Source organism: Misgurnus anguillicaudatus, chromosome 15, assembly GCF_027580225.2.
Source record: "Misgurnus anguillicaudatus chromosome 15, ASM2758022v2, whole genome shotgun sequence".
In the NCBI taxonomy this organism is placed as follows: Eukaryota; Metazoa; Chordata; class Actinopteri; order Cypriniformes; family Cobitidae; genus Misgurnus; species Misgurnus anguillicaudatus.
This window is the reverse complement of record NC_073351.2, coordinates 33,314,622-33,326,740: the sequence shown is the minus strand read 5'-3', so window position 1 is coordinate 33,326,740 and position 12,119 is coordinate 33,314,622. Positions and strand designations below refer to the sequence as shown.

Here is a 12,119-nt window from a genome sequence, read left to right as displayed (position 1 = left end):
ATCCATCATTTTGACCCATACAATGTATGTTGGCTATTGCTACAAATAAACTCGTGCTACTACTTCCTCTTACTGGTTTTGTGGTCCAGGGTCACATATGGTAATTTGCTGAATATCTGTCTTGAACTAAAATAACAAAATTGCTCTTGTAGCTAAACTGGTAGAGCATTGCATTTGCAACGCAAAAGGTCATAGGTTCAATCCCAATACAAACATACTAATAAGCTGTGTAGTTTGTAATGCACTGTAAACCGCTTTGGATAAAAGCATCTGCCAAATGCATAATAATGAAAAGATTATTTAGATTTAGGGTTGTAACAATCTGTGATTGTAACATGAAATTGACTTTTCAAAATACGTAGTGAGTATTTTGCTGAAGATGTTGTCAGTATGATATGTTTAGTATACTAGAGTATCACCTGTTAACGGTGAAGTTTTCAAAGCCGAATATATCCAGCAGGCCGATGGATCTTCTCACTGCTTTTAACTCGAGGGATGGTGGCTTATAAATGGCTGCATTGATTTTCTCAACAATCCACACAAACAATCGTCCGTATATTCCCTACGGCAGAGACACGCAGCCAATCAGATGAGCAGATTATCACACTGGAAAGAAGACTGAGATAACATGTGAGACAGATTTTACCTTCACAAACGCATCCCGGACATCCAGAGCTTGCTCTATACTGAGAGGTGTAGACACAGTCTCGCCACGAGTTATTATAGTTCGACTAGTCAAACAATTCATCAGGTCCTTAAAGTCCACCTGTAAAAATAACCCACAACAGGCCCAAATCAGCAAGCATGTGAAAAAATAGGTCATTGAAATTTGGCTCCCCTTGTGATGTCAGAAGGGGATAATACCAGCCCTTAATCTGCACTATCCAACCATAACACTGCCATTAAGTGCAGAGATCAGCTCATTTGCATGTTAAATGACACTCCAAAAAACAGCACATTTTTGCTCACACCTACAAAGTGACAATTTTAAGATATTATTATAAATGATCTGTGTTTTTTTTAGCTAAAACTTCACATATGTACTCTGGGGACACCAAAGATTTATTTGTAGGGTGACCATACGTGCCATTCTTCCCGGACGCATCCGTCCAGGATTTTGTGTTCGTCTTCCGGAAGTCGTATTTGTCGACCGCATACGTCATAGAGGATTATTTTTATTATTACAGAAAAGCAACCGTTACATTTTAAGGTAAGAATGAAACTGCGATTGTATATCTTATGTTTTTAACTGAATGGCGTATGCGGTCAACAAAAACGACTTCCGGAAGACGCACCGAAATCCTGGACGGGATGCATCCGGGAAGAATGGCACGTATGGTCACCCTATTTATTTGACATGTTAAAAAGTCTCGTGAACTGTCCCCTTTAATAATAATAGCAACATTAAAGAGTTGTCAAATGTATATCATATAATATAATAAATACACCAGAAATATTTCATATTACTGTATTTGTTTTGTAGTTTTATGCTTAAAATTCATATTTCTAATGTGATTTTACAGTCAAAGCTGTAATACTGTAAAAGCTGTTTTCATTTTAGCAACAAGAGGGCGCACAAACCAAACAGTGATGTTGACCAAACCTACAGTAAATATGACTGTAAACTTAAAGACTTTAAAGTTAAATTGGACAGACTGATTAAAAAGTGTAATTTACCAAGTGATAGTGAATTTGCACCAAAATACTATAATATAATGTGACAAATGACTTTTGACCTCAACATAAAAAGATATTCAAGGATTTTCTTCTCTCTTGTAAAGCCTATATATTTTGCTTACTTGTGCACTATGATATGATTATTTGCACTTTATTTTTGCATGTATTCCAGGTCCTTATCAAAGCAGGTCTCCATATCTTGGGTCACAAACGGTTAAAAATCACTAGGACTCATACCTCTAATAAAACAGCTGCAGTGGTGAGATCTGAGCAGCGCACCACCTCACAGGCGTCCAAATTATCATACGTCCGGGCTGTGAATGAAATAAACAGCTATTTTTAAGCCTAAACCTATTGAGAACACAATATTGGACCTACACATGTCCATTTAAACTCACGCTCGTAGGTCAGGTTGCCCATGTGCAGAATGGCAGCAAGAAGCTTTGATATCTCCCAGTTCTCTTTATCTGTAAACATCAGGACCTTCATAGCCGATCGGATGTTGGAGTATTCCTTCATATCATCACGGCCGTCACAAACAGTGCAGTTTCCCTGAGACCAGACAAACAAGGATTATGTCAAAAACGGGTTGATAATGGTTTACATGCTACTTATAGATGTTGATTTAACACAAAAACATTACCCAGCAAGCAATAGCTGTCAGGTTAACTATAGACACTGCTATGAGTGAGCCAAAATAAACCAGAATTTTGTCTGATCCATCATACAAGGAAAGTGAACAGTGATTGCAAGGTGTTGGTTTCATTTATTTATTTATTTTCGGGCTATGGTTAGACAGCCCAAAAATGTCCTTGTTTTAGACGTTATTGGTTTGCTTGCTGGGAACTTTCACTTTGAGAAGTATGATCATCACTTACTATAGTCAGATAGGTGTAGTCTGTGGCTTTACCCAAGCCCAGTTTTTTCTTCTGGTCTGGAGTCATACCCTTCAACATACAGTAAAAAACGTGGTAGTTCCTCTCATCACGCGCCTAAAAAAAGAGAAACAGATCATCAGTTTACTCCCATTTTAACACAGCAGAAGACATACAGAAATGTCTTCGCACCTGTCGACACACTCTGGATTTCTCCAGAAGATACTGCTCGATCTTTGCTCCCTCTATAGCTCCTCTTTTATTGAAGTGGATGTCGATGTACTTCCCAAAGCGACTGGAGTTGTCATTTCGGATGGTCTTAGCATTCCCAAAGGCTGTCGGATAAAACCATCACATTAAAGTCAGACATTTCTACATTTGGAACAAATGGAGATTTGTGAACCTGGACCAAAAGTCTTAAAGGGACACTCCACTTTTTTGAAAATATGCTCATTTTCCAGGTCCCTTAGAGTTAAACATTTGATTTTTACCGTTTTGGAATCCATTCAGCTGATCTACGGGTCTGGCACTACCACTTTTAGCATATCTTATAGCATAATCTATTGAATCTGATTAGATCATTAGCATCGCGCTAAAAAATAATCAAAGAGTTTCAATATTTTTCCTATTTGATATTACGCAATGATATTACGCAGTGCCCGAATATCTGGCACTGCGTAATATCACTACGCCTGCTGCAGCCATGTTACATCAGTGAAGTCCTTTTATTACGCCAGAATGAGAGGATAGTTCCTAGCCATATCTGCCTAGAAAATCACAACTTTTAATTTTCCGTCTGCCTTAGTACACGATGTAACTACAGAAGAGTCAAGTTTAAATAGGAAAATATTCAAACTCTTTGGTTATTTTTTTAGCGTGATGCTAATGGTCTAATCAGATTCAATGGATTATGCTAAGCTATGCTAAAAATGGTACCGCCAGACACGGAGATCAGCTGAATGGATTCCAAAACGGTAAAAATCAAATGTTTAACTCTAAGGGACCTGGAAAATGAGCATATTTTCTCTTTCTCTGCCATTGGCGAGTTATCTCGTCAATTAAGAGAAAACATTTGCATAAAAAAGTGTCCCTGATTAGGTTTTATGTTAATCTGTAATATACCACGATTATCCACTAGATGGCACTTACCCTTTTATAAAAAACTAAAGTACATTTTTTTTACAAAATTCCTTCACAAAAATGCAATTATTTCAGCTATCTGTTAAAAAAAATGTTTTTAAGTAAAATACCCATATTTAACTCATTCACCGCCATTGACGAGTTATCTCGTCATTTATGAGTTCATATTTAACTAATAAGTATGCCTTTCTGGACGAATTTCAAAGTGAAAGTGTAATACCGCTTTTAACGAATTTATCAAAAACGGAAGTTAAAAAAATATAACGTTTTATTTTAACTGTCTTTATGTTTGATAGTCATTCTGAGTCTGATCTCTAACATAAATTTCTTTACAAAAACGCAATTTTTTAAGCTTTTTGCTCAAAATGTTGTATTTTTGAAGAGCAATATCCATATTTCAGTGGTTAAATTAAGTAGAAAAAGTAAATATATAATGAAACGTTTTTTCCCCATTTTGTTTGTTTGTTTGTTTGTTTATTGTTTGTTTGAAAGCAGAGGGTGTGTTCTTTAATTTGATATAATTTGTATGTTTATATATTTATAGAAGATAATTTTTCCTGCAAGGAATTTTGTGAAAATTTTGTTAAAATCACATAAATGCAGGTGGGCAACTTTTCTCAAAAAGGCTGGCGGTGAATGAGTTAAAAAGTTTATAAGCAGATAAAAAATATAGATAGGATGAAATGTTTTTTTCTCGTTTTGTTTATTTTTTGTTTGTTTGAAAGCAGATAGTCTGTTCTTTCATTTAATATATTTCTATGTTTATATATTTTTAGAAGAAAATTCTCCTAGAAGGAATTTTGTGGGAATTTTGTGAAACTTTTGTAAAAATTGCAAAAAATGCTGGCGGGCAACATTTCCAATGAGTTAACTAGCAAAGGTATATTTGTAGCAAAAGCCAAAAATATGGCTTCTGAATGGGTAAAAATTATTATGAATTAATAATAATTATGATTATTATTATACTATTATTATTAATATTAGTGTTATATTATTAGTGTTATATTATTAGTGTTATATTGTTATTATTATTATTATTATTATTATATTGTTAATAATAATGATGATGATTATTATTAATCATTAGGTAAGTAAGAAAAGATTATGTTCCATTAAGATATTTTGTAAATTTCCTACCGTAAATATATAAAAACTTTAATTTTGTGGATGCAAACTACATTTGGACAAATTTAAAGGCAATATTCTGAATATTTTGACTTTTCAAATACTTTTCAAAATTTGCCCAATCATTACAAACCATACGTCAATGTAAATCTTATTTATTTAGCTTTCAGATGATGTAAAAAATGACAGGGTCACAGATGGTTTCTTTTACCTTCTAGTATAGGGTTTGCCTCCAGTACCTGCTGCTCAATCCAGGAGTGTTGTCCACTGATGGCAGCTAAAAACTGTAAAATCAACTTAGTGCTTTCGGTTTTTCCTGCTCCAGATTCACCACTGATGGGAAAATACACAGATATTTCTTTATTTAACACGAGATTTATAATTCACCAGTTTACCAATGAGACAGTCAATACTTCCTTTATAATGCATAAACATTTAAGGAAGAGAGACCAGAAAGAGCCACAGCAGGTAAAATGTGTCTATGATGAGCAATAAATCTACTAATAAAACAACAAAATCACTGCCATAGATGTAAAATGACAGAATTACCAGAGCTATACTGGAGGATATGAAAGATCTTTGATGGGTAGTTTGTAATAACAGTACTGGATACCTTTAACCAGATACTAGCGATGCATATTCACCATAAAGAGGATGTAATATGTCCTGAAGAATTGCATGCCTTTTCCAAACAACTCAAGATTCATATAATGTTGTTATTATGTGTTAACTTATTTTTATTTACTCCAGACAGTGAGAAGTACCAAGCAATATACACATGAAGTGAACTATAAACTAACTGGCTACTTTATTAGGTACACCTGTACAACTGCTTGTTGAGCGAAATATGATAAACATCATGTTTACAAACCTTATAATACAACACTGATCTTTGTTGTTTCGTTGCATGTTGAAGTAGCAGTTGTCAGCGATGGCAAAGATGTGTGGAGGCATCTCTCCGATCTTTTTATTGGTGTAGAGTCGAATCTGGTCTGCTGTATAGATGGGCAGCAGCTGATATGGGTTTACTGCTACTAGGATTGAGCCGGTGTATGTCTGAAAGAGAAACAGAAATAGAGCTAAAACAGACTAGAAGAACTTGACAGGTAACGGTTTGTAAGATGGATCAATGGATGAATGCAATGAAACACGGTCACTGTGATCTACCTCAAAAATATTAGATAAAAATGCATTCATGTTATATAGGCAATAATTTGTGACAAATAATTTTAGACATAAAAAAGACACTTTTTAATTTAACACGGGCTTCATTTAGCTCTCATATTTTTCTAGTCAATAAGTCTAACCATGTCAGTAGTATATTGTTTTTACGCTTTATGATTTTATTTTGAATGTTGTGTTTAAATGTTGTGTTATTTGTACCCAATGTGAAGCACTTTGGACACATTGCTGGTGGCTGCTGTAAAGTGTTATAGAAATAAAGTTTGATTGATTGATTGATTGATTGAGTAACTAATTCGGCAATTTAAGAAAGGTCATTTTAGAAAGTGTTTGGTTGGTAAACACTGTGTTCCAATTATGTCAAAAACTAAAAAAAATTTTAGTCTTCAAATTAGTGTGAAATAGTAGTTTGAGAATATTTTTTAAAAGCCCCTAACCAAGCCCTAAATCTAAATCTAATAATCTGCCAATTCCTCCAGAAAACAGCGTGAGGCGCACTTGAGATTTATTTTAGACAGAAATATTTTGGATTAGTTTATTGTGAAATTGGGACAAATATGGACAGTATCGCTTTGTGGCAGCCCAGGTTGAGGATTTTAAATTCATGTAGTGTTTTAATTTTAATAAAAACCAGGGGACCCCAATTACATTTTTTGTGCTTTACAAGGGGGTCCCCCTCAATGCTTATACGAGGTCCGGGACCACCCCAGCCCCCCGCCAATTCAAACACTCGGTAAACATATGTATTAAGGTTAACACTTTACAATAAAGTTGTATTTACTTACATGAGTAAATGCATAACATGAACTAACAATAAGCTAAAAAAAACAGTTTCACAGATGAGGCTTAAGGCTAGTCCTGGACTAAAACACATGTTTGAGCTGTCTCAATTTAAAATAACTTGTAAAAGTGCCATTGATTTGTCATCTTAATTTATCGAAAGCCTAGCACTGGCATAAGAAAAGCCTTGTCTGTGAAACCAGGCCATAGTTTTTTAATCTTTGTTAATGTTAGTTAATGTCAATCAATACAATTGTTTATGTTAGTTTATTGTGCGTTAACCAATGCTATGTTTTTAAAAGTGTATTAGTAAATGCTAAAAATAAACTTGAACTGAGATGAATAAATGCTTTAGTATTATTTTTTGTTAGTACATTTTAACTACCGCATTAACTAATGATAAAGGGATAGTTCACCCAAAAATGAAAATTCTGTCATCATTTACTCAACCTCATGTCTTACAAACCTGTATACATTTCTTTATTCTCCTGGACACACAAAAAAGATATTTTGAGCATTATTTGTAACCACATGGTTTTTGAGCATTATTGACTTCCATAGTAGTTTTCTTTCCTACTATGAAAGTCAATGGTGTTTTGTTTCCTGCTTTGCTTAATTACAAATATCTATCTTTGTGTTAATCAGAATAAAGAAACTCATATAGGTTTGTAACAACTTGAGGGTGAGTAAAAAAATGACAGAATTTAAATTTCATTGCAACTGTTTCATAAAGTGTTGTTGTACAAAGTGCAAGATAAGTAATCGATATCTTTGGCCCATTTTGTTCCCAAAAGACAAAGATTATAAAACATTTAAATATGTGCACCTTAAAATAGATGTAGATGGTATTACGGCTATCAGACACCAACTGAAAGCCACAAAAACGCTTTTACATTGACAGATTATGCATGCAGATATCAACAGAGACGTAACAACTGAAGACGGGCAGCCATGTTAGTTGGAAGATGACAATGAGAGTACGAGCGTCTTGATGTTACAGCGGTGATGTATCGGTGTCGCAAGCGCAAACCTTACAGCCATGTTGAAATGAAACACCGTAATGAAAACACATTCATTCAGAGTGAGGCAATGACCAGCGAGCAGTCATGCGCATGACGTGATGTGACATGAGCACTTACCCGACCACCACAGTTAGTCTTTACACACACCCAAGAGAATATAACCATGACAGAGGACAGTTATTAAACACACAACAATTTGTAACCATTAAAGAATACAAAATATAGAGACAATAAAGAGGAATAAAACTATGTAGATTTATCACTCATGCTGGTTTAGCTGCTCATTGAAGAACACACAATGTGGAGAAGATAAAATCTGATATGATAAAAAACTTTATGCGTGTAATTTATATTCAAATTATTCATATCCCAGTGCACAGCATCACAGTTAAACTTTGCTTTTATTTCAAGTAATAAGACACTACTAAATCATTTTATAACAGGATGAGAGACTCACATAGATGAGATGTTCTCTATAACGAATGAGAAGATTCCGGAGGATTCCGGCTTCATTCAAATCACCCAGACGAATCATATCTTCTACCCCATGAATGGAGGTGGGGTGCATTGGTTTGATGTTGGTGGCATTTTGGGGGGAAATCCAGTGTTCCTGAAATACAAAGAAAAATACAACAATACAACACCAAATCCCAAACAAACACTTGAACTATGTTTTAACTCATTTCCCTTCAGCCATTATTTGAAAAGTTCCCCGCCACCATTTTTTGTGATTTTCACAAACGTTTCACAAAATGCATTTATATTTTTTTCTAAAAATATATAAAAATACAAATAGATCAAATGAAAGAACAGACCCTCTGCTTTTAAACCAACAATAAACAAACAAACAAACAACACGGGGAAAACCGTTTCATCCATCTATATTTTTTTCTCTGCTTTTAAACTCTTAAATATGGGTATTTTTCTTTAAAAAAAATGTTTTTAGCAAACAGTTGAAAAAATGCATTTTTGTCAAAGTATTTTGTTAGAGATCAGATTCAGAACGGTTATTAAAACATACATAGCTTCATTTTTTTAATAAATTGGGTAAGTGGATCTAGTGGATAATCGCCGTATTGCAGATTAACAAAACAATTATTCAGAAACACATTTTTTATTCAAATGTTTTGTCTTAATTGACAAGATAACTTGTCAATGGCGGGGAAAGAGTTAATAAAGCAATACGCCCCAAGAAGCTGTTATAAAATGCACTGTAACACCACTGCTTCACGGGGCTTATTGCTTTTATAAAACGGTTACTTCGTATGCATAGCAGGATTTCATAAAATAAAACACAAATAAGTTGTAATTATATTAGTACAAATATTACTCTTCCGCCAAACAAAGTAGTTCCTCAGAATCAAGTGTGGCTGAGAGCGTAGTTCCCAAGCAGCACAGATGCAGCAAAGACACAATGAAAATATGATTTAAGACTGTGGTGTTTATTTTATAAATCAACATTCATCTAATTTATACATTAACATTTATATTGTGCAACTGTTGAAATGATGATCAAATACGCTTGGAAGTATGCTTAACTCTTTCCCTGTCAGCGTTTTTTTTTTTTTAAGTTGCCACCTAGTTTTTGTTTAATGCCTTACAGAAAAATAATCTAAACGTTTAAATAAACATAAAATATCAAATGAAAGAACAGACCCTCCTCTTAAAAAAACCTGTTTCATCCTACCTTCATTTGTTCTCGTATCACTTCTCAAATTTCAGCTAAAAGCGGAGACAATTCCATTTTTGTGAAGAACTTTTGTAAGAGATCAGATTCAGAGCACATAAGCCGTTTCTCAATACCAAGTACGCCAAACTCGGACTTGTGTCCTTGCAAGTTCAGACTCGGAAGAACGAACTCCTGACGCAAAATGCATTCGGGAAACTTCGCTGTAATAAGTCCACAAAAGTCTCCTCTGATGCATCCTCGATAAAATGGGCGGATCAAGAACACATCCGGGATTTTATGTGAACTTGGGCTTGATGCGAACTTTGAATTGGAACAATACTTGGGCCGCGACTGATGACGTTTCACAAGTCCACAAGAACGCAAGTACAGACAAGAACGCATATTGAGAAACGGCTATGGTGTTTTTGGTGTTGAGGGAATACGTCATTGTTTAAGTTGGGTAAGATCGCCACCCAGTGGATAGCGGTAATATGAATTTGAGGTAGAAACTCCTCAGGGAGCGTTTTCTCTTTATCGACGAGATGACTCAACAATATTCATTGACATTTATCTGGATATCGCCATTAATTGTGCAATTGTAGAAAAATTAAAAATATGATTAAAAACTGCGGTGTTTATTTTCATAAATCAGTATGCTGCAACAGTGGCACAGTGATAATGTGGTCTGAACCGTGGGTTTACCGGGGTATTTTATCACGGCCTATAACGTGTTTCAAACAGTCAGAACGAAAAAACAGAACTGCCCGTTTTATAATACGAAATCTACTGCAGAATTCAAAGTAGACCCCGACCGATTTATCGTTTTGCCAATTTTATCGATCGATATGAGCTTGTCGCAGATATATCTGTGTCGGCATATAAGCCGCAGATATCCAGCAGATATAATCGTTTCTTACAGAAAACATTAAATGCTTTTGAAAGATATAAGTATTTTTCTTTTAAAATAATTTTTTTAGCAAACAGCTGAAAAAAATGCATTTTTGTGAAGGAATTTTGTCAATGTCGGGGAAAGAGTTCATATGAAATCTACTGCAGAATTCAAAGTAGAGCCCGAAGCGATTTATCGTTTTGCAGATTTTATCGGCCGATATGAGCCTGTCGCAGATATATCTGTATCAGCAGAAGCGGTTGCTATAGTTACAAAATCTCACAGCGGTAACAAAATAGCTTCAGTTTTTTTCATAAATTGGGTAAGTGGATCTAGTGGATAATCACGGTATTGCAGATTAACATGAAAATTATTCAGAAACACGTTTTTATGCAAATGTTTTTTTCTTAATTGACGAGATAACTCCTCAATGGCGGGGAAAGAGTTAATATGAAATCTACTGCAGAATTTAAAGCCTTAAAAGTGTTATATTACGCAAAAATTTAAATTCTGTCATTATGTACCCTCAATTTGTTTCAAACCTGCATGAATTTCTTTGTTCTGCTGAACCCAAAGGATGTTTGTAACAAAGCCGATTTGGGCCCCCATTGACTTCCATAGTGGGAAAAAATAATGGAAGGTTTGGAACAGTTTGAGAGTTAATAAATTAACTGAAACAATTTTGGTTGAGCCATCCCTTTAATTCAAAAAGCAAATATTTTTCAATGGTTATAGCACAGAATGTCAACGATAGCAAGAATGATCAATATTCATTAATGACTCACATTTCCTTCATCATCCAAAACTTGGATCTGACCAGAATCACAGAGTTTCACCACGGCTCCGATCGGGACCTCAAACTCGCGTCCGGTCTTCAGGTCCAGCCAAACATAGTCGCCCTAAAAAACATTGAGATCATTTGTTGATCTTACTGCTCCAAAACATATAAGGACCCCATGAAATCAAAGATGGTATCGTCCAGGTCATATAATGAAAACATATACACTGCATCTCACTGCATTAGTAGCGCTAAATGTTGTGAGTTTGATTCCAGGGAACACACATACTGATAAATGTCTGCCAAATACATAAATGTGAAGGTAAAGACAGTGAACATTACAAGTGTGACATCATCAGTGCATGACACAATTAAAAAAAACTTTACTTTTAACTTAGGCTTACTTAGTAAGCACCCGAGGTTACGTGACCAAATAACTAATAAGTCACTTTTATTTAGCTCATACAATTCGTACCGGTAACAAAGTGCTGTTTTTGACCACGGTGTTGACATTTCGTAGTAAGGCCCACTTTGCTAAATCCTTCTCATAGAGTTCAACATAATCCCGGCGTTTGTACATCCTCAAGAGATCTCAAGAACTTAATCCATACAAACAGACCCTGAAAGTCCCAGCACCTCTTTAAAACCAAACACATTCAGAAGATGACTTCATCCGTTCAGCCCACAAGGATGTTTTCAGGAGGATCAAAATAATTGCAGAGATCAAGGCTGTCTGCTTCACGTCCTCAAACACAATCGACCCAAGTCTTCTCCGGAGCTTAAAGGAAACCGAATCCGAGTCTAGTGTTTAATTGTTGTTCCCTTTACTTAACAGGTTACTTTAAGTTTATCTTTATGATATCTCTTCCTCCTCTGTATTCTCCTAAAACTTGTGTCTACTGAGGGTTCTTCTGAGAATACGCTTGGTCAGGAGATGTTGTGTAGGTGTGGACGTGGATCCCATGATAATATGGGGCTTTTT

The 12,119-nt window shown here is 35.1% G+C and overlaps 1 protein-coding gene across 8 annotated transcripts in view; it reads right to left on the bottom strand.

The window, feature by feature from the left end:
* myo7aa (myosin VIIAa) overlaps positions 1–12,119 on the bottom strand; it is a 60,434-nt gene that overhangs the window by 35,554 nt on the left and 12,761 nt on the right. For 2 of the 8 annotated variants that reach the window (XM_055174256.2, XM_073853835.1), the window contains exons 3-13: positions 11,145–11,258; positions 8,259–8,411; positions 7,919–7,936; positions 5,689–5,873; positions 5,029–5,150; positions 2,745–2,887; positions 2,556–2,669; positions 2,076–2,229; positions 1,915–1,991; positions 647–766; positions 420–562 (exon numbers count right to left, since the gene is read on the bottom strand). In XM_055174256.2, coding sequence (XP_055030231.1) covers positions 420–562; positions 647–766; positions 1,915–1,991; positions 2,076–2,229; positions 2,556–2,669; positions 2,745–2,887; positions 5,029–5,150; positions 5,689–5,873; positions 7,919–7,936; positions 8,259–8,411; positions 11,145–11,258 — 1,343 coding nt within the window. Of the gene's footprint in view, positions 1–419; positions 563–646; positions 767–1,914; positions 1,992–2,075; positions 2,230–2,555; positions 2,670–2,744; positions 2,888–5,028; positions 5,151–5,688; positions 5,874–7,918; positions 7,937–8,258; positions 8,412–11,144; positions 11,259–11,612; positions 11,935–12,119 lie in introns of those variants that run through there. The other 6 variants (XM_073853836.1, XM_073853837.1, XM_055174252.2 and 3 more) reach the window with 5 other exon arrangements.